Source organism: Peromyscus californicus, unplaced genomic scaffold (genome assembly GCF_007827085.1).
Source record: "Peromyscus californicus insignis strain IS unplaced genomic scaffold, ASM782708v3 Scaffold_22__1_contigs__length_63687245, whole genome shotgun sequence".
In the NCBI taxonomy this organism is placed as follows: domain Eukaryota; kingdom Metazoa; phylum Chordata; class Mammalia; order Rodentia; family Cricetidae; genus Peromyscus; species Peromyscus californicus.
In genome coordinates, this window is record NW_026294525.1 from 9,883,288 (window position 1) to 9,905,986 (window position 22,699).

The following is a 22,699-nucleotide window of genomic DNA, read 5'->3' on the forward strand; positions in this document are numbered from 1 at the left end:
GGGTACCCGGGGCGATACAGTCCCTCCAGAGGCTGAAGAGACTGGCGCGCCGACGGGCTGGAGTGGAGGGTTTTTATAGGGTTGGGCAGCGGAAGGGCGGGTACAGAAGCAGGAAGCATAGTTTACAGGGTTCTGATTGGACGATTCGTATGAGGCCAGGCTCAAACTCAGGACAGCTTGTGGTTTTTCCCCGAGCTCGACACGCCTGCTGACTTGGCTCTTATCCAGGGTACAAGTTGTTTTTCTGACCTTTAGTTACTTTTCAGGCCTTGCTCAAAAATGGCGTTAGGCTAAGCAAGTATGCTGGGGCCCTTCAGTGTAACAAGTCTTTTACCCACCGAGCCATCTCCACAGCCCCTGACTGCACGTCCTCTCCCACGCGAGCTTCACTTTCAACTGGGAAGAATTCAGAGCCATCCTGTTTTTAATATTTTTGTTTAGTATGCTTTTCCATTAAAGACTTTTTTTAGTATTAGGTTTTCAGTTGACTCCACTACCATAGCCTGTATGAATTAGTCAGTGCTGAAGCAGATGACACCAGAATGACCAGTGGGTAAAGAATTGACTGCCAGGACAGGGCGGAAGTAAAGATGGGAAAAGATGTCAAAATTGTTCTGGGAATCACCTGATGTCTTTTCTATTTAATAGGCAATAGAAGTTTGCATAACATTCCCTTTACATTTTCAAAGTATCTTGAGGCATTTACATATTTGACATTCTTTTTTTGTTGTTGTTGTTTTCGAGACAGGGTTTCTCTGTGTAGTTTTGGTGCCTGTCCTGGATCTAGCTCTGTAGATCAGGCTGGCCTCGAACTCACAGAGATCCACCTGCCTCTGCCTCTGAAGTGCTGGGATTAAAGGCGTGCGCCACCGCCGCCTCCCAGACTACATATTTGACATTCTTAATTTGAATATATCACAATTTGCATATTGAAATCCCTAATTTGAATATGGTATACATATGTTAACAGGAAGCTGAATCTGTAAATACTTTGTCTTAACTTCAGGGGGGACTCTGGTGTTTTGGAGGAAATGGACTTCCTTACGCAGAAAGTTTTGGAGAAGTTCCCACCGCCACAGTGGAAATGTTCTGCCTAGAAGCTATAGTAAAGCATTCTGAGGTAACTGGCATTCCAAAATAAGGCTTTTCATAGTTGCTTGGACACATATTTGGGAGTGGGGAGAAGTGGAGAGGGGGACCTTGGACGCGTTAGGGAGGAGTAAGCAGTAAATATGATCAAAATGCACTGTATGTGGCTATGAAATTCTTAAAAGAATTAGTAAAAATATTATATTTTTAAAATTCCACTTTTAGCCGGGCGGTGGTGGCGCAGGCCTTTATTTCCAGCACCTTGGAGGCAGAGGCAGGCGGCTGTGCAGCTAAGTTATGAGTACTGTTAATGTCTAGGCACTTTGGCATCGTGGCCGCCACAGTTTGCTTACTGATTAGACAGGCTCTTGCTGTGTATCCCTCTGCAGCTGTGTGCCACCATGCCCAGCTATAGTTTGATTAAAAAAAAAGAGGGGGGGCCAAAATGCCTAGTGGTACCCACAGATGAGGTATAAGCATCACCTGGGAAACATGTTAGGCACAGTGTCCATTACATTGCCTGTGATGTTTAAACTAAGCAGATCTGGTGTGGAGTGCAGGGATTGGCATTTGCCACCGGCATCCTCACCCACAGCTGTCCTCAAGGTTCTGAGCTCGCCACTTTAACCCAAGAAGGCCAGCCCTGACTGAAGTGCGCGGCTGTATTTAGTCATCGTTGATTCCCACCTGTGGAATGGGGCTGAGGCAGAAACAAGAGGGACTGTGGGAACCCTCCCTGGAGGTGTGAAGCAGGAATAAGGACTGTAGCACAGGAGGGCTGTGGGGACTCTCCCTGGAAGTGTGAAACAGGAATAAAGGACTGTAGCACAGGAGGGCTGTGGGGACTCTCCCTGGAAGTGTGAAACAGGAATAAAGGACTGTAGCACAGGAGGGCTGTGGGGACTCTCCCTGGAGGTGTGAAGCAGGAATAAGGGACTGTAGCACAGGAGGGCTGTGGGGACTCTCCCTGGAGGTGTGAAGCAGGAATAAGGGACTGTAGCACAGGAGGGCTGTGGGGACTCTTCCTGGAGGTGTGAAGTGAACAGAGCTCTGTTAATTTGTGCTAGATACCTTCCCACTGTGACCACATCGAAGCAGGCGGGGGCTTGCAGCTCCTGCAGAGGCTCTACCAGCTCCATAAGGACTCCCCCAAAATACAGAGAAACATCATGAGGATCATTGGAAACATGGCCTTGAACGAGCACCTCCACCCTGCTATAGTCCGCTCAGGTAAGAGCTGTGTGCGCACTGAGGACCCTGGCACTGCCTCACCTCGTGTTACATCAGTTTTTCAATAGACTGAAAGCTCTCAGGGTTCTCTTGGGTCCAAATAGTACGTTGTTTGGATAGTGACAAGGACTTGCTAGGGTTGTCTGTTCCACGCTGAGGAGTCAGCATGTAGAACCATCATAGGTGAGCAGGCTTTGACATGAAGATTGTTGAATTATTGATGTGATTTCGTTAACCAAGAGGCAGACAGAAAAGAGACTCGTTGTAGAACTAATTCATTTCCTCTGCAGCCTACGAGCCCCCTGGGAGGAGACACACATCTGCCTTCTTACCTTCTCCCCTCTTTCCTCCTCCCTCTCTCCTAGCAATGTGAGCACACAGATTACTCTTTACAAAGTTTTTAAGGTTTATAATTTATTACTGTACTTAATAAACTGATGCTAAATTGTCTCCTCTTTGGCTAGTGGGGGCCCAGAGAACTGATACACACATATTATACATATGATGTATGTGTGTGTCTGTCTGTCTGTACACTTCTGTCTTAGTTACTTTTCTGTTGCTGCCATAAAACGTCTTGACCAAGGCACCATAAGGAAGAAAGTGTATTTGACTTGTGGTTCCAGAGGGATGGGAGACATTCTCATTCAAACCACTGTGACAGATACATACACACATATGTGTACGCGCACACACACACACACACACACACACATTGTGCTGGCTGGTTTTGTGTGTCAACTTGACACAAGAGTCACGAGAGAGGAAGAAGCCTCAGTTGAGGAAATGCCTCCATGAGATCCACCTGTAAGGCATTTTCTCAATTAGTGATCAAGCGGGCAGGGCCCAGCCCATTTTGGAAAGTACCATCCCAGGGCTGGTGGTCCTGGGTTCTATAAGAAGGTGGGCTGAGCAAGCCAGTAAGCAGCACTCCTCCATGGCCTCTGCATCAGCTCCTACCTCCAGGGCTCCAGCCCTGCTTGAGTCCTGTCCTGACTTGATCTGGAAGGGTAAACCAAATAAACCCTTTCTTCCCCGACTTGCTTTTTGGTCATGGTGTTTCGTTGCAGCAATAGGAACCCTAACTAAGACACATATACACATAGACCTATATTCATACATAAATGGGAGTATACAGATACATGCACATATACCTTTGTATATTCATGCTTGTACACAGAAACTATGAATTAACCCTTAGGTGGTCTTTAGATCAGCAGATGTTGTTTTTATTGTTCTAAGTTGGGGTCTCACTCTGTAATCCTGCCTGAGACTAAAGGTGTGCATGACTATTTAGGCTGTATGTAAGTCTGTGCACCACATGCACGCCTGCTGCTATGGAAACCAGGAGACGGTGTTGGATCCACTGGGACTGGAATCACAGACAGTTGTGAGCTGCCTTGTGGGTGCTGGGGATTAAACCTGGGTCCTCTGGAAGAGCAGTGCTCTTCACCACTGATCTGGCTCTTCAACCCCAGATCAGCAGATTTTAATTTTAATGAATTCAAATCCAGAAATCAGAAAACTTTCTGAGAAGCATGAAATGGCCAAAATATTCACCTTTTAGAACTAAATATAACCTCTGTCCACCTGTGAGTTTTTACAACTCTTGGAAAATACCAAAACTACTCTTTATTTTTCCTTCTTCCTCTATACTGTGAGTGTTCGTTCATTCCCTCCTTCTCCTTCCCCACCCGCAGGCTGGCCTTGAACTCACTCTAGCTGAGGCTGGCCCTGAACTCCTGAAAGTCCTGCCTTCCCTCACAGAGTGCTGGACTCACAGCCATGCAGCACCACTTTTTTAAATAGCTCTTTAAGGTAGAAATGTTTATCGCTGATTGAGCCCCGCTTGTTTGCTGTCTGAGCTGTAATGAGCTGTTTAGTTGTGTGTGTGTGTGAACAACCTGGGCCTTGGGGCAGACCTGCCCACGCACAGCTGTTAGCATGTTTCCCTGCTGCTCTTGCTGCAGACATGTCAGCACCCGTGAGACTGGGGGGCAGTTCCATTGATAACAAAGAACTGCCAGAATGAGATCCCGAGTGTTCTCACTACCAAAAGATGGCATGTGCAGTAACGTACACTGAACACGTTTTAGAACAGTATAGGGGCTGGCGAGCTTAGTCAGTAGGTCAGGATACTTGCTGCCTAGCCTGATAATGTGAGTTCTGTCCCCAGAACCCACGTGGTTGAAGGAGAGAACTGACTCCACACACACATGCATGCACACAAAGCACAAAACATGTTGCATACCATTACACACACACACTTTTTATTTGTAAAGTAAAATAAAGTATGTGATGGGGCTGGGGAGATGGCTTAGCCATTATAGGCTAAAGCTCATGACCAAACAAGACTATATATATATATATATATATATATATATATATATATATATATATATATATATATATATATATAGTTGAGAGAAGAAATGAACAATTCACAGACGAAAACCAAAGTTGCTGTTGCTCTCAGACTACCCTGAACCCTGTGTTATGGCAGCAGTCACTAATTCTGCTCATTAACTGAAGTTTGGGCTGTATTCCGAGGGTAGGTGTGCGCCTGCTCCGTGGGGTAGTCCAGCTGTGAGGTGGGAGGGACACATGCAAGTCAGACGCTGATTGGTGGAGCTGGGCTTGGAGCTCATCAGAGCTGTGAAGTAACTCACTGAGGTTCCACAGCACAGAAATTTGACCCCAAGTCTCTTGGACCTCAAGGCCTATATTCTGCTCTAAGTCGTGTGTGTGTGTGTGTGTGTGTGTGTGTGTGTATGTGTGTGTGTGTGTGTGTGTGTGTGTGTGTGTGTGTGTGATATACAAGTAGGTACTTGTACATACTTGAGAAAACAGTTCAACCTGCCTTTTTTTCAGAGCCCTCTTCCACTCACCTGCCTCCTGAGAGGTAATGACCATTGATGAGTTTGGTGCCTGTATCTTTCCAGACCTTGTGTTCTTGTGTCTGTCTGTGTGTGCATGCATGCACTTTTTGTACATATGTATGAAATCATACTGTTATCCATACTTATCTTGTTCGTTTCTCCCCCCCTCCCCCCCCAGCCAGGGTTTCTCCATGTAGTTTTGGTGCCTGTCCTGGATCTCGCTTTGTAGACCAGGCTGGCCTCGAACTCACAGAGATCCACCTGGCTCTGCCTCCTGAGTGCTGGGATTAAAGGTGTACGCCACCACCACCCAGCATCTGTTCATTTCTTTTTAAAATAAATTTTGGAAATAAAATAAACAATAGTATTTTTTCTTTCTGAACTCTAGGCTTGATAAGGATTTTATCAAATTCATTAAGAAATAGTTTCCTTATTAGTCAAGTTTGTTGGTATGATTTCTGATCTTCATAACAACTCACTGATTTTTATAAAAATCATCATGGCATTCATTCCTCTTTTGAACTCACCTGTAGTAATGGCCATGTGTTTCACTTTCCTCCTTAGAGCTCCCTCAGTGGGTCTGGTGGGGAATATCCCAGCTTCTTAGGACTCAGTCGAGCTGGAGTGTTTGGGCTTCCTCACCCAGGACAGACACTTGAGGCTGGCCTTCCTCTCTCCTTTTCCAATCTGAAGCATCTCTCTACAGTCTGAGATGGTTTGCATCAGTGCTTAGGACATCTGTCCTTTTCCTCAGGTTGGGTTTCTATAATGGCAGAAGCTCTGAAATCCTACCACATTATGGAGGCTTCCCATGCTGCCAGAACCCTGGCTAATCTAGACCGAGAAACTGTGCGTGAGAAATACCAGGACGGAGTGTATGTGCTGCATCCCCAGTGTCGGACAAGGTGAGCATCACATGGATCTAAATGATCATTTTTTAAAACTGGAAAGTGATTTTATTTGCAACTGAAAGAGGAGAAAGACCTTCAAAAGAGAGATCCAAGAAAGAAATGGTAGCGCCCATCTCTGCAGCTAGCCATCCCTCTTCTGTTCTCCGTTTCCCGCCTAGCTGTGCGCCCAGGACCAGGGAAGAGCTGTGGAAGGAAGGAGCACACAAGTAACCACCCTTGATTGCAGCCAGACCCTTTCCCGAACTAGATGAGGAGGAATGGAGAGCCCCAGGGACGGACCCCCTGAGGGCCTCCCTGCCCACCTGCCTCCTTCACCCCTGGCATTTCTTAAGTCAACCTGGGAATGTACAATATTTGTTTGAACCGAACTCCAGGTCTCTCCCCCCAGGAAATTAAAAATAGCAGTCGGTTCCTCCATCTGCACAGCTCCTTCAGTCTGACTGCAGGAGGTGCTGCCTAAAAGGGGAGTGGCAGGGGACAGTGGCAGGGGACAGTGGCAGGGCCCCTCCCTCTGCCCCACAGCTGTCAGAACCCTGCTCCCATGCCCGTCAGTTTGGGGGCCTGCCTCACGACACCTCCTTCTAGGGGAGCTGCATTCCACTCTTGATATGGGAGTGAGGCAGGATGAGAAGTGAGCAGGGTCCCAGGAGGAGCAGGGCCAGGGCTTTATGCTGGAGGAGCCAGGATGAGCAATCACCCACACCATGGGAGACCCTGACAAGATCCCAGACTCAAGCTGTCTAGTTGTCACAGGATCTGGGGTCCCCTTGCAGGTTACCCCTATAAAAAAAATCCTCTGCAAAAAGAAAAATGGATTTATTGGTTCATTCTGACTGTCAAATAAAATGTTATGGTGACCAATGCAATCCCAGCTCCCCCTCCAAAAAGTAAGTTTAATAGGAGTTAAATGACCATGGCTCAGGCTCCAGGTTGCCTGGGATAACATGTTCCAAAGTCAACTTCTTATAGTCACGAAACAAGAAGGAAGTCATGAGTAAGTACATTTACCAAATATTCTGGTGGGAGCATCAGATGGGTGGGGGAGGGAAAAGCAGGGAAAACTCCAGAAGAGGTTCACCCATTACCTGGTGACATTTTAGCTTTTGGTTAGTGGAAACATTAGCATCTTTCTGGAGGCATTTGAATAAAATCAATTCATTAGGGTTTTTCCTCACACTTCAAAAACATTATTTCTGTAAAAAACAAACAAACAAACGCATTTGTTTTTAAAAGTATCCACAAGAGACAGAAAAAGGAAAGCCAAAGATGAGCCCCCTAGTGGTGGAAGCGGGGAGTTTGGTTCCTGTTTAGTGTTTTGATAAGTGAGAGGAAAGAACCCAGCAAAGGGAACAGGGCAGTCTAAAGGCCGACCGCTGGGTTGAGGAGCAACACAGAAGCTGTGCTGTAGGTGCCTTTCTCTCTTTTCCTGTATGTGGGAAAAGTCGGGTTTAGTTCTGTATCCGTCAGGATGTTCCCAGCCTTTAGCCATAGAAGCGTGGCCACACACCACCGCTCTTGAACCGTTTTTCCCTCACACCTCTGCTCTTAAACCGTTCCCTGCGCACACCTTGGGTCTCCCCATCATTTACCAGACCTGTGACTTTCCTTTTTGGATAAACTCTAGGACAGAATCTTATTTTAGCATACAGATTCTTATATCAAAGAATCTCCTTCGGTTTCAGCCTTATTTTTTTTTAAAGATTTATTTATTTATTATGTATACAGCATGTATGTCTGCAGGCCAGAAGAGGGCACCAGATCTCATTACAGATGGTAGTGAGCCACCATGTGGTTGCTGGGAATTGAACTCAGGACCTCTGGAAGAGCAGTCAGTGCTCTTAACCTCTGAGCCATCTCTCCAGCCCCTCAGCCTTATTTTAACCAAAAACTATTTTAACATTTTATACTTATTTCTCAGACATGATGGTTCCTTTATTTTCTTTAAAAAAACTTTTAAAGTTAGAAAAATATTATCTTGACGTATGTATATTAGTTAATTAGTGAGCAACTGAAGTCCTAATATCAGAGGTACTGCCTTTGCTAAAAAAACATCAACCTTCTGTTTAGATCCACAAAGCAACCAGGAGGATAAAGTCCGCTGTCTCTGCCTATACTGTGGGCCACACTCCTGCCTGAGTCTCCTAGGCTTCTTAATACTCATGGAGAGTCTACCCAAATGATCAGAGCTGAAGGCGTGTGTGTATGTGTGCGTGCGTGCGTGTTTGTTTTACTGTCCTAAACTTCCAGTCACTTTGCACCCTGAGGACAGCAGAATCCTGTGGGGCCACCCAGATGAGGATGGCCATCCTCGAGGGTGGGGCTGTAACGTCCTCCTGAGAACTGGTGTCTCCTCAAGCAGCAGGACTTAGACTGGCCTGCCAAGTAGAACCCAGACAGTGATCAAGGTGGTTGATCACTTGGCCTTGGCCAAGATGGTTTCGTTTTGTTGACTACTTGTTTCTTTGTCCCAGTTTTTCTTGAACTTTAAAGCTCATGTCCGTGCCCCACTGACGGGCTTTGGGGTGCTGGACTCCTCTATTAGTCCTTCCCAATGCCACAGAGATGGAACTTTCACAGGCACACTAGGAGCAGTGGCTGCACCTGGCTTTCTGGTGCTGCTGGAGCTCAAACTTTTGTCCTAAAATTCCCATTGTATGATGAACTAAAAGGAATTTGAACTAATTTTGGGTGATCACTTATGAGCTAATTTGAACTGAATGCTTTTGGGGGGAGCATCATGTATACATACCATGTAATGTATCTCAATGGCACACAGAAATGTACATTGATAAATCAAGATGAAATAACCTTTATGTTAAAACTTATAAAGCATATATACCAGTTTAAAAAGAGGGGAGAATCTAAATTTTTAACAAAATGAATTGAATTAGAATCACCCCTTTGGTTAAACTCTAAAATCTCTTATTCATGCCATTTTCTTAAGTAGACCTCGCTGTTACCTGGGTTTAAAGTGTATCTTTTGTATTTTTCTAGTTTCATTCCAGTGTAATAACTAATTCTTACATGTCTGTCCTGTAGGGAGGATGAGCTTGGGCTAGCAGCTTTTCTGGATTCAGAGAGAGTAGGATACCAGTGCAGATCCCCATAACCTGGACAGTTAGACCAAGAGACAAAGACCTCCTGTTGTAGTCTCAAAGAAGAAAAGGAACTGTATTGGCTGGTTTTGTGTGTCAACTTGACCAGCTAGAGTCATGAGAGAGGAGGAGGGAGCCTCAGTTGAGGAAATGCCTCAATAGATCTGGCTATAGGCCATTTTCTTAATTAGTGATTGATGGGGGAAGGCCCAGCCCATTGTGGGTGGGGCCATCCCTGGGCCGGTGGTTCTGGGTTCTTTAAGAAAGCAGGCTGAGCAAGCACCCCTCCATGGCCTCTGCATCAGTTCCTACCTCCAGGTTCCAGCCCTGCTTGAGTTCCTGTCCTGACTTCCTCCAATGTTGGACTATGATCTGGAAGTGTAAGCCAAATAAACCCTTTCCTCCCCAGCTTGCTTTTTTTTTTTTTTTTTTTTTTTTTGGTTTTTCGAGACAGGGTTTCTCTGTGTAGCTTTGCGCCTTTCCTGGAACTCGCTTTGGAGACCAGGCTGGCCTCGAACTCACAGAGATCCGCCTGGCTCTGCCTCCCGAGTGCTGGGATTAAAGGCGTGCGCCACCACCGCCCGGCCCCAGCTTGCTTTTTGGTCATAGTATTTCATTGAAGCAATGGAAACCCCTAAGACAGGAACCAACAGATAAAAATCATGCACAACAATTAAATTACATTAACAGTAATTATGAACACAGAACACAATACAATTACAGTAAAGCAGAATACACCCAGTAAAAACCACACAGAAAATGTCCCCTTGTCTGTGAGATGTAAGAGGACCCTGGACACAGTGGTCAAGAGGTGACTCTTTGTACACAGACAGGCTCGGGTTAACATCTCTGCTGGTCTTAGGAGCTATCAGCAGAGGGAGAGCCCCTTTTGTAGGTCAGTGGAGTGATCAGTGATCCTGAAACTCCCAGAGGGCCCTGAAGCCTCATGTCAGAGTCTTTAGTCCAGCTTTTACCCAGGCAGTGTCTGTGTTCGCCTTTTAGTTCCTCTAATCTCTTGTTCCACTTGGGGGTCACCAGGAGAGCGATACAGGAAGAATACAGGAGGAAAAGGCAAGGTCAGAGGAGCGGTAAGAAGTTAGGTTCTTTCGGGCTCATCTGTGATTTTTGAAATGGCCTTCCAAAATTTTAACTATTTTTAACATCTTTTTAAAAATTGGTAGTTTCCAAGCCGGGCGGTGGTGGCGCACGCCTTTAATCCCAGCACTCGGGAGGCAGAGCCAGGCGGATCTCTGTGAGTTCGAGGCCAGCCTGGGCTACCAAGTGAGTTCCAGGAAAGGCGCAAAGCTACACAGAGAAACCCTGTCTCGAAAAAACCAAAAAAAAAAAAAAAAAAAAAAAAAAAAAAAAAAAAAAAAATTGGTAGTTTCCAAAACTCTCATAAGTTTATTCTTAATTAGCAATTTTATCATTAATTTAATGTGTTTAAATTTCACTTATGATTTTTACTTCTGCTTAGGACTTTTAGTGTACACACACACACACACACACACAAACTTTGGGATGTCAAATGGTTCCCATTTTTTTTGGACTATTTACTAAACATTAAGCCAGCTAGAGTACAAAATGATAGTTTTTCTATAAGCATTTTCTCTTTGCTTGCATTTCTGTTTCCCATTTCAGTTTTTTTCCCTCTTCCCTGAACTCGGTAACCATCTATGCTAGCTGGTGGGATTTGAGTTTGAATGAGATTTACAGACTTACGGGAGCAGCTCCCTTTCGTGTCTCTCTGAGGTTGAGTCTTCCCATCATGCCTCAGGTTTGTCCTGTCTGCTATGAGAATGTAAGGGAGGTCAAGGTACTGGGTGAGCCACCCTTGTGTGTCTTCCTGGCTGAGTCAGTAAGTTTCCTTCCAACCCTGGAATGAGGTGTGTTGTCTTGGGTTTCCCCATGAGGCCACTGCATGTCCTAGGGAGGTCCCCCTGACATTCTCATGTACAGTGACTTTGCCATTATGTTAGCATATTTTGCCTAATTTTTTAAATACCTTAATTGGTTTGTGGAATCTTTTCATAGACTTATTTAGAGGGTAACCTCGTAGTGGCATCACTCACATGGATCATGGAGTTCGTTATAGTTGCTGTGGTTGGACTGCTTGGCTAAATGTGTCTCCTTTCACTGAAGGAGCAATGAATGTGCTCTATCCTTGTCACATCCCCAGGATTCCTCAGCAGCCCTGTGTTGATAAAGTTTGTGTCACCTCAGCCTGTCAACGCCCTCCACAGAGAATGCTGTGTAGCTTGCCGCAGTAGTAATGCATTTATTCTGCTTCTTTTTAAAACTCTCTTTCCTCTTAGTCAGCCCATTAAAGCCGATGTCCTTTTTATTCATGGCCTTATGGGAGCAGCGTTTAAAACCTGGCGTCAGAAGGACAGTGAGCGGGTTCTGACAGAAAATGCTTTGGTGGATGAGAACAGGTACACGACATGCTGGCCCAAGGTAAGGAGCTGCGGCCGGGACTGTCACCCGTAGTTGACACTGCTGTGCCCCAGGGATCTCTCTCTCACTGCTTTGCTTCCCTTGGAGACACCTGCAGGATATAACATCAGCTGGGCTTGTGACTTTTCTGCATTGTACACTTTCTGTGTAGAGTATATTCTGTGACTCTAGAATAATACTCCATGAGTGATAAAGTAGGATAAGAGTGTAATCATTCACTTTGATTCATCATTTAAAAGATAATACAGCCATAATTAATTGTACTAGCCAATTTTATGACTTTAATAATTATAAAGGTAGAAAACTTGGATGATGTAATTCTCCTTTGCAATTCTTTGATATTTTTTCCTCCAAAGAGCCACAACTCCAGGATGAATTCATGGGATGAAATTTATTCCAAGTCCATGCAGGAGAATGCTATGTGTAAAGAGTTTCCCGGGCTTTGCTCCCCTCCCACTCCCTTCAGAAAGACTAGCATGCTCTTCTCTCCACTGATGCCAAAGTCTGGAGATGTCAGCCTCCAGTTCCCGAGACAAACACAGTTATCATTAGTTTCCAATTCTCAGGTCTCAGTGTAGTCCAGCAGAAAATACAGTCTGTTCTGAGATAATAGACTTCTACTAACTGCTAAAAGCTTCCAAAACAAGTCTTGATTTTGGCAATTGCAGATGAAAATCAACAATGTTCTCATACCTATATTTGCCTGTTATAAATATTGATGGCATTTTATGACCAGAGATGTAAAAAGATGAAGTGCTTATTTTTATTAGTACCTCCATCTCCAGCATATTCCAGTGTCCTCTGTAGTGTCTATTGGAGACCTTTGGCCACAAAGAGCAATTACTGTGCAGTAACCGGATGGGGAAATGCCTGCATCTTCTCATGAACCTTTTGTTTTACCTAGACATGGCTGGCAAAAGACTGTCCTGCACTTCGCATTATATCTGTGGAGTATGACACCAGCCTCAGTGACTGGAGAGCAAGGTGCCCCAAGGAAAGGTAACGTTAAAAGGTACACTGGACTAGGAGGGAGGGAAGAGCTCAGGCCACAGGGGTCCTCTGCCGTGGGAGGCCTTTTTTTACAGTTGTAAATCACAGGCAGAGTTTATCTTTTAAGTGCTGGGGATCGAGTGCAGGTCTTGTGCTGTTAGGTAACTGCTCGAGTCCGCTACCATTGTAGCGTTGTCTTCCTTCTAGAAGGCCTTAGCTTACAATAAGTAATTAGTAGTAGAAAGCTTAGATACAACATGGTGTTGAGCTCCTGACAGGGCTCATGTAACTGTAATAGTAAAAGACTACAGATCTCTGTCAAAGTCTTCACGTCTGTGGGCAGTATAACTGATAGCTGCTTCTCCTGCCTAAGGGACACTCGAGGAAAAAGATGCCAAGCACTTTTGACCTGTGTCCCTTTTACGTCCTAAGGAGCGGTGCCTTCCTGGGTTCTAGGACCTGATAGCCTAGTCCCACCTCTGGCTCACTGTCATTCAGTGTCTGTGAAGCTTTGCTCACACAGAGCTGATCTAGCTGGTGACATAACATGCTGCTTGATGAGCAGCTCCCACATGGGTGCCCCAGAAGGGTGCCAACAGAGGGCACATTGGCACCCAGCCCACCTGTGTCTCTCAGAGCACTGGGGAATCTTGGTTCTCAAAAAAAGGTGGTATAGTTGAAGAGTGTGAAACCAGCAGGCTGCTAAGCTGTGAAGTTAAGTTCCCTTTATTCTGAAATCACTCATTTGGAACTCTGATGATCATTTCCGAGTATTCAGTGCATAAATCCAAATGGTGGAAGCTTAATGTCCGTAGCATAAACACAGTAGGAATAAACTCAGACAATCAAGTCTCTGGGACATTTTTATTGTCGGGCCATGGATGAAAAGGGAATTCCCCCCATATTTAGTGCTTAGGGCAGCTGAGATGAGACCCATGTTCAACCTGTAAAAATTGCCAGATCCATTTGATATTCAAATAATGTGTGCTTAGTGTAGGAGTGGCCTGTTGTGGGCTGAGATAGTCCTAATTGTGTGATTGTTAAGAAGTTTCAGATAGAGAAAAAAACTGGCCTAGCCTGCACCCCAGAGTGTGAGCCAATAGCATTGAACAAGCCAACATTCTCATCTTAAAAGTGAAGTAGCAAGATCTGGGGGATGGATGCCTCCCGTCAACGCTTGATGTTTTCGTTTTGTTCAGAAAGTCCATTGCATTCAGAAGCAACGAACTCCTTAGCAAGCTCAGAGCTGCTGGTGTTGGGGATAGGCCAATGATTTGGATATCACACAGCATGGGAGGTAAGGATGGGTTCATCTTCATACAGTGACCATCATGAGGTTGTCAAGGTTGTGGCCAACTGAAAGTTCCACATCTGTTTTAGTTAACTAGTTTCCCCGCCCCAAGTTAATTAGATTTACTACTCTCCTTCCATGCTATTTGTTTTTCTAGAAGGGGACAGCTAATAGCAGACTGTGTGGGAGGGCTTGGATTGATAACGTGGTGGTTTCATGTGGTCATTATTAGCCAGCATCACACAGGGGGATGTTTATCAGTTAGACTCAGTGAAGCCAGCGTTCCTGGAGGCTTCAGGGGCTCCCTTTCTTCCCCTCCATGTCTCTTCCACATTGCCAACTCCGTTGATGTGTGCTTCCAGGTGCCTGTGCTGCTGAGGTGTGGTCATAGTTTTTCTGTGCCTGGCTGCCATGCTTGGGGGCCTGCCTGCTCTTCAACTGCATGCCTCACTTCTCCTGCCCTCCCCCCAACCAGCTCTCCGCTTTCTCCTTATGCCTTGCTGAAGGCCTTTGTCTAGCCCTAGGCTAGCGTGTCTGATTAAACATGACTTAGGCTGAACCTCAGCCATGGCTTTTTGCTAACAAAGGCGCATGTAACCCTTCTGCTTCTCAAAAATCCAGTCATGGTCTCTTGTGTCTCTGTATTACCTGGTTAGGTGCTCATGGGTGCCTTTCCCCAGCAGCTGATTTTCCTTGTCCAGGACCTATGACTTTGCACTGCAGTACTCTCCTGGGTGTGAGCTTCAGTGGCCGGGCACTGGCTCAGGCAGGGCTTGACTTTCCTCACACAGGCAGTGGGATCTGAGAGGAGGGTCTGCACCACAGAGCAGTCTGCAGACTGTTCATAGACTCATAGTCATAATTCTACAGTCTTGTCATTAAAGGCTTTTTTTTTTTTTTACTAAAGGAATGATGTAAAATTTAAAGCATCTCTGTTTTGCTTGTTCTGTTTTCAATGAGTGACAGAAGAGAGGAAACAACTTACACTGTCTCTTTCTTCACCCTGGCCAGGTCTTCTTGTCAAGAAGATGCTGTTGGAGGCCTCCAAGAAGCCAGAACTGGGCGCCATGATAAAGAATACCAGAGGAATCATTTTTTACAGTGTCCCTCACCACGGATCCCACTTGGCTGAATACTCCGTTAACGTTCGATATCTTCTCTTTCCTTCTTTGGAAGTCAAAGAACTCAGCAAGGGTAAAGCTTTCTGTTGTGAAGGGAATTGTGGTGGTAGGACATTAACTATATGGAAAGAGGGGAAAAATATAATTGGTTTCTTCCTTAATTATACTATCTTAGTTCTAAATTTGCATACAACTTTTAACTTGATTTTTCTTTGGTACTTCTCTTTTTTGTTCTTAACCAACTATCTACTTGAGTATAGACGTAATTTTTATATTATCTCAACTAGTCAAACAGACAAATTATGATTTTTCTTCCAAGCTAGTAAACTGCCTTTTTCTATGAATTTGGAAACCATCAACCGTCAAAATACACACAAACAATACACACAAACTTTTGAGACAACGTGTTATAAAGCAGTGTGTGTTTGTCATCAACACTTGATTTGTAGCTTATCATGGAATTTATTCTAGAGAAGCCTCTGTGTGCATGGAAGAATGTGTACGTGCAATGGAACGTCCTAAGAATCCGTGTTAGGCCCAGTCTCTGTGTGTCACTTGTTTTAGCTTGTTCCATGATGATCTTAGCATCGTGGAAAGTGGGGTCTGAATGTCTCCAACTGTTACTGTATTGATCTGTCTCCACATTTAGATCTGTCTTGCACAGTTGGCCGGGTTCCATGTTAGATGCATGCACATACAGTCATTACATGTTCTTGCTGAACTGATCCTGTCTGTATATAGCCTTGCCTCTTTTGACTGTTCCTAACTTCAAACCTGATTTTTCTGATTAGAGTACAGCTATCCCTACAGATGAGTGACATGCATTTCTTGTAGACAGCACATCACAAGGTCTCTGGTGATTGGGTGGAGACTATAAACCATCCATCGGTAGGGTTATTGTGAAGTTCTCTTGCTATTTTGTTAACTGTATTCCGGGTCTTGTGGTGAATGTGTGTATCACTGTGTGCTTTGACGATGGCTGTCTTTTCCTCCTACTTCAGTCTGCTGCTGCGGAGTCTCCTCAGCATCTCCTTAGCTGGGAAAGGCTTCACTATTCCATGTCTGAAGGATAATTTTGCTGGTTGTAGTATTCCTGGTTGGCAGTCTCTTTCAGTATTTTGCAGGTCATTCCATTCTCGCTGTTTGACATTTTTAAAAATTGTGTCTCTGGGGGTCCTCTGAGCTGTTGTACACAGATGTCTGTACCTCTGAATGTTTGGCTCGTATTTTATGAGTCCGCTTTTTATTGACTTTCACATTTTCTTCACCTTCCTTCATTTTATTTCTTCCTTTTCTCTTTCCTTTCCCTCCCTCACTTGTAGACTGAGTTTAAAAATCAAACCTGTCCTTAAGGTCAGAGGTTCTTTTTTTTTTCCCTCTTATTCTAATCCATTACAGAAACTCTTTTATAATTTTAAAGTTCTGATTGGTTCTTTTTAATGATTTCTGCTATCAGTCTATTTCTCACTCATAGTCTGAATTGGTTTTGTGTTGTTTAGTTTTCCTTTTAAATTGTGTGTATGCCTGTGTATACACAGGTTGCCTCACGCATTTGAGTACAAGTGCCCTGAGAAGCCAGAGGCACTGGGTCCCTTGGAGCTGGAGTTAGAGGACGTGGGCGCTGGGGACCAGGAGCAGCATGCGATCCCCCTCCTGACCATCTTCCCGGCCATGTTGTTTATTCTCATCTCATTAAGTTTCCTTAGGCTCCACGTTTTTAATTCCTTTGTAGCCATTTCTTCCATTGCCTTTGATTCTGTATCTAGAGAATTAATGCTTTCCTTCATGGTGTTACACTTCTCTTCCTGATGTGTCCCTTGGCTGATGCCTGTGCGTTTAGGGTAGTACCCATCCCTTCCAGTATTCTGAAGGCCCTGCGGAATGAGCAGAGCTGACGCTGGAGTCCACTGAATGTAGACTTGAGGGTAGAGACCCAAAAGACATCTTTCCTAGATGCCATAGGTAACCAGATGTGCAGAGCTGTGGGGCCAGGTGACCCTTTGCAGGTTTCAGAGCTTCTCTGTGGCCAAGCTCTCACAGGATGCCTCTTTTCAGCCATCTTGGCTCTGTGTTCTTACAGACCAAGCATTGTTTTTTTTCCTTGTTTGGTGGTTATTGTTTACTCATGTCTTGTATTGTGACTCTTACCTTCTCAAATCATTCTGAAGATACTGGAGTGCTCTGTAAAGTTCCTGTGTTTCACAGTAGTAGTATTAATCAGACTTCTGATGGCCGTTGTTGTTTTGTTTTGTCTATGTATTTCTCTGTGTTTAGGCGACTGGTCATGGTCAGTTGTCATCAGTCTCTCACACTGACCCTGGAGCTCACTGATTGGCCAGACAGACTAGCTAGTAAACCCCACAGCTTCCTATCTTTCCCCCACCCCTCCAGAGCTAGGATCGTGTAGCCACATCTGGCTTTCTACACAGGTTCTACGATCCAGACAGGTCCTCATGTGAATTAATCAGGGTTCTGTAGAGGAACAGAACTGGTGGATTGAAAACACACACACACACACACACACACACACACACACACACACACACACACACACACACACGGGATTTATTAGAATGGCTTACAGGCTATGCAGTCCAACAATGACTGACTCCTGATGGAAAGTTCGAGAATGCAGTAGCTATGTTCAGTCCACAAGGCTGGATGTCTCAGCTGGTCTTAAGTAGATGTCAGAATCCTGAAGACATGCTCTAACGCTAGTGGAGCAAGGGCTTCCTTCCTCCTCGTCCTTTAGGCTACCACTAGATGGTGTGGCCCAGGTTAAACACAGGGCCTCAAGGTAGATCTTCCTACCTCAAATGATCCAGTTAACTAAAATCTCTCACAGATATGCGCAGCAGTTTGGGTTTTTAGTTAATTCCAGGTGTAGTCAAGTTGACAACCAAGAACAGCCATCACCTCAGGCAAACACTTACCTATTGAGTGAGCACCTTTCCTGCCTGAGTCCATTGTGAATCAGTTTTAATGTCCTTCCTCTCTGAGTTAAAGACGAATGCCTCCATCCTGAATGAGTAATCAGATTGCCATAATCTCACTCTGCTTTCCTAGATTCTCCTGCACTGAAGACACTACAGGATGACTTTGTGGAGTTTGCGAAAGACAAGAACTTCCAGGTGCTGAGTTTCGTAGAAACACAACCAACGTTTATCGGCAGCATGATTAAACTGCACATAGTGCCCGTGGAGTCTGCAGGTACTCAGTCTTGAGGCAGGGTGGCCACTGGTGCCTCGGTGATGGGACCCAGCATTTAATAGATGTCAGTTTTTATATCCAGTGTTTTGGGGATATATGGGAGAAAGGTTAATAAAAATCCAGGGTCTAAGTCCATTATACTTTTTAGCAACAGATTCCAATCCCTCTGCAAGCGTACAGCCTTGGCTTTAGCCAGTATAGATTAGATAACAGCTGCCTGGCTAGCTCTGAGACACCAACACTTCGGTAAGGAGACTACCAAGCACTTCTGTAAGCTAGAATAAAAGGGGCATGTACTTAACAATTGATAGCTGCAGAAAAACCTTAAACCTGTAGTAAATGTAGGATACAAAAGTTTGGAAGATTTGGTAAATGGAAGATGTATGGAGAATATTCAAGCAGGAAATAATTGAAAAGAAAAAACTAGTGTTAAGATATGAGGAGAGGGTAGGTGGGAGTACTGAGTACCGGCCACTATAGTGTAGACTCGACAACCACGCTCTCCTTAGAGTGTCCCGATTTGTACTGTAGCCACCACACATCTATCTGAAGTGCCTCCCTTGACTGACCACGTCTCCTCAGCTTGAGGGTCATCTCTTGGAACTCCTTTCTGAGGCTGGCTCAGGTCCTGTCCTGGTGGCTCTTTGTACCCACACACCGTGTGCTTGCCTTAGTGATGATTCTTAGTGTGCATGATGAGCTTTGTCCTTACCTCAGTATCTACCACACGAAATGGAAAATACCCCACAGATTCCAGAGAAGCTCTATAGCAGAACCCCAGGTCCTCGGCTGGGGCATTGCACAGCAGCGATGTGAAGATTTCCAAGAATGGCTGCCAGATGGCTGAAGCCATCTTGGAAACTTAATGCAGCAGCAGAGCCAGTCTCCTGAGCAGCTGCCTGCAGCACCATAGCATTGTCCCCGTAATGCTGTCTGTCCCCTTTATTACCTTCCTCCCTCCACTCAGTGGTGACGCACTGGCATCTCTTGTTACCTGCATCCAGGTGGACTTGCCAGACTGAAATAACAGATCCCTTTCTGGTCCCTCAAGCAGTCAAATACTGAAGTACTCAATCCTGTCATCGTCCCCCTCCCGAGAATGATCATGGGGATGTGGGCCTAGAATAGGTTCCACGTGGGCATCCCACTCTTAGGAGAGCAGCAGAATGATTCGTATTAGCCTGCAGGCACAGGGAAGACCACAGTGCAGTGCGCAGGGCTTGGAACCCACATGGAAGTCGGGAAAGTAGAAACTCAGACTCACACGCACTGGGCGTCCATTTTCACGTGAGTCAGAGTTCCGCTCGGCGAGCTTGGCATCCCTTTGCTTGACTGACACTTGTGGTTTCTTCAGATTTAGGCATTGGGGATCTAATTCCTGTGGATGTTAACCATTTGGACATCTGCAAGCCGAAGACAAAGGATGCTTTTTTATATCAACGTACTCTACAGTTCATCTGTGAAACTTTAGCCAGAGACCTTGGAAACTGACAGCTGCCTTTGTGTGAATACAGAGCAAGAAACATGGCTTTCTCCTCTTGTTAAGCTCTATGCAGATGTGCAGCCACAGTGGCGGCCTGTTCTGCAGTGTGGTGCAGACAGAAGGCAGCTCTTCACACCAGCACTGGGAAGTGCCCACACAGACCTGGCCGTCACAGAGGAAGGGTTAAATGGAGTTGCTCTGGTCTAAAAGAAACTCCGTGGTGCCAGGCTCAGGGCTAAGGGACAGAGCTGCTGTGGCCAGAGCTGCTGTGGCCAGAGCGCCTGTCCACCTGAGACTGTCGTAGCTCATCCAAGAGCCCTGGCAGGCAACTCCAAATACCATGAAAATGCCATCTGGAGAGAACAAACTAGAACTTACAGAGGCCATGTTTGTCCTGGGTGCCATGTGCATAATGGTCTAGTGCCAGTTTTTAACTGTTTGTCAGTTACGTATTTGACACGTTCTCACTGGTTCTCACACGCCCAGTTGTATGCACGGGCAGTCTCGTATGCTTCTGTTTTTTCATATTGCTGAGAACAGTCTTTTTTCTAAATATTCTTTCTAGGATATTTTAACTAGTCATGCAGTAATGTGCTCTGGATAAGGAAAATGTAAGGATCAGCATATGAAAAAAACTATTTGAAGCTGCCAGATCCACTAACCAAGTGGTATCAGGACTCTCAACTTTCCTTTGTGTTCCCTTTAGAGGCACTTCTGGCATGGGGGAGTAGGAAGTCATGCTGGTGGGCTTTTTGTGTTTGAGTAATAGCATTATTGACATGAAATCCATTTCCTTTTTTTTTTTTTGGTGTAGTACTAGGGATCAAACCCAAGACCTTGTGCATGCTAGCCAAATACTCTGCCAGGAAGCTACACCCCCAGCTCCAAGTGTTAACCTTTAAAGTATACATCTTACTGGTTTTTAGTACGTTCAGAGTTACCAACTATCACCACTGTCATTTTCAGACTGTTTTATCGCTCACTGAGCAGCAGTCAGTTTCCAGTACTGTCCTAACCCCCTGGAACACCAACGTACTTTCCATCTCTGGATTCACCCAACGCCATTCCTAAAGATGCTGGCTTCACCTTGTTGCTCTTAGCATAATGGTTCCATCTTGCCTTGGTCCTTTCCCAACTCTCGGCTTCTTCCCTGGCATGAGGTGAGCAGTTCTGCTGACCCTACCATTCTGTCACGATGCCCTGTCTCACTCAATGGGACCAGCGACCAGTGGCTGAAACCACGAGTCACTCGCTGCCCAGGTGTTTGTCATAGCAGTGAAGGTAGATACAGTTCTGCTTTAAAACTGGGATCTGAAAAGAGCTATCCGATGTGTTAGTCATTACTGTGGCTGTTTTTCTGAGTAGACAGCATTTCTGTTCTGTTCGCGTGGTGGAAATACCATTTATCACAAAGGTGTGGATGAGGTTTGTCATATACCAGACCAAGGGGGAAGAAATGATGTCCTTTCTCGTGCTGGAGCAGGACAACGGACAACACAAGGGCAGCACTGGCCAAGACACACTTCTAAAAGCAGCACAACCCGAACAAGGAAGTGATTGAAAAAACCGAACGAGCACAATGACATAGTACAAAAGCAGCAGCACATTAAGGACTGGGCGAATGAAGAGCCCACGAGCACAGGCATGGCTTGATGTGGACAGAGGCGCAGTAGCTGCAGAAGGAAAATAAAATGGAACTAGAAGCAAGCTATTCGCTGCAGGACAGGCGCTGGCAGCATCGTCGCAGGCCCGCGTGCCTTTAGTGACTGAATGAAGGCAAACAGGGAGAGAATGAAAATACTGTGCTTTAAAATGCAAACAGAACCCCCTAAAAACCAAGTAACCCTCCTACCACACGTTAGAAACAGGAAGGAAGGGAGGAATCACATTCTCAGCTAAATTGCCCTTAAAATGGCTGTCAGTGTAATGAGCAGATGTGGTCAGGCTGCAGGGACTCAAGCAGTGTTGACGAGGTCTAGAGCTTCAGCTCGAGTTTACGTCACTTAGTGCCCGTAATGTAATGGCATGGAATATAATGTGGTATTTTATCATACATAGAGTTCTAGAATAATGTTAATAATTTATGGATACATTTGGGGTAAACAAACCCACAACTAAAAATATGTTGGTGAAATCATTAAAAAATATATCTTGGGCTGCACATGATGGCACATACCTTTAATACCAGCACTCAGGAGGCAAGGAGATCTCTGAGTTCAAAGCCAACCTGATATACATAGCAAGTTCCAGGCCAGCCAGGGCTATGTAGTGAGACCTTGTCTCAAAACAAAACGTGCACATGGCCACAAACAGGAAACTTTAAAAAGTGCGTGTCCACCACTTGGGAGGTTGAGGCAGGAGGCCCAGCTAGTTCTGGGCCACTCTGAGCTAGAGTGAGACCTTGTCTAGAAAAACAAACCCAGACTCCCAATCCTCTCCAAAAACTTGTCTTCTCTGTTCATACTTAGTCTCAATCATGTCTTGGGTCAAAGAAAAGTAAAAAGCAAAATTACAATTGAGCAGTTAATAACAAGGAGAAAAATTCATGCTAAAATATAAAGGGTGAAGCTAGACTTTGTAAGATTGTAAGTTTAAATATCTTGTTATATATGAGAATCTGAATTAATGGAACACAGCTTTAAAATTAGAAAAAAATAAATGCAGAAAAAGGAAACAGTTGAAACAAGTTAAAATGCATAAAAAGTAGTTGGGAAAAATTGTCTATAATAGACGGAGCTGATAAAGGACTTTTATCTAAAACAAACAATTGTTAAAACTCACGAGTAAGGAAATGAAGCCTAACGAAGCCCTGGCCAGGGACGCAGACATGTCATGAAGGCATATGAAGGTGTTCATCATCACATTGAGAATCTACATGCCACACTTACCAGAACAGTCACAATCCCAACAGTGCCAAGTACGGACAAGGGTGCGGAGCCACAGAGA

The 22,699-nt window shown here is 45.1% G+C and overlaps 1 protein-coding gene across 1 annotated transcript in view; it reads left to right on the forward strand.

Moving 5' to 3' along the window:
• Serac1 (serine active site containing 1) overlaps nt 1-21,914 on the forward strand; it is a 48,117-nt gene extending 26,203 nt beyond the window's left edge. The window contains 9 exon segments of the mRNA XM_052750899.1: nt 1,007-1,120; nt 2,157-2,319; nt 5,950-6,100; nt 11,517-11,658; nt 12,563-12,657; nt 13,848-13,945; nt 14,951-15,133; nt 18,127-18,270; nt 19,625-21,914. Coding sequence (XP_052606859.1) covers nt 1,007-1,120; nt 2,157-2,319; nt 5,950-6,100; nt 11,517-11,658; nt 12,563-12,657; nt 13,848-13,945; nt 14,951-15,133; nt 18,127-18,270; nt 19,625-19,761 — 1,227 coding nt within the window. The 3' untranslated portion in view covers nt 19,762-21,914.
• Nucleotides 21,915-22,699: the final 785 nt, after the last annotated feature.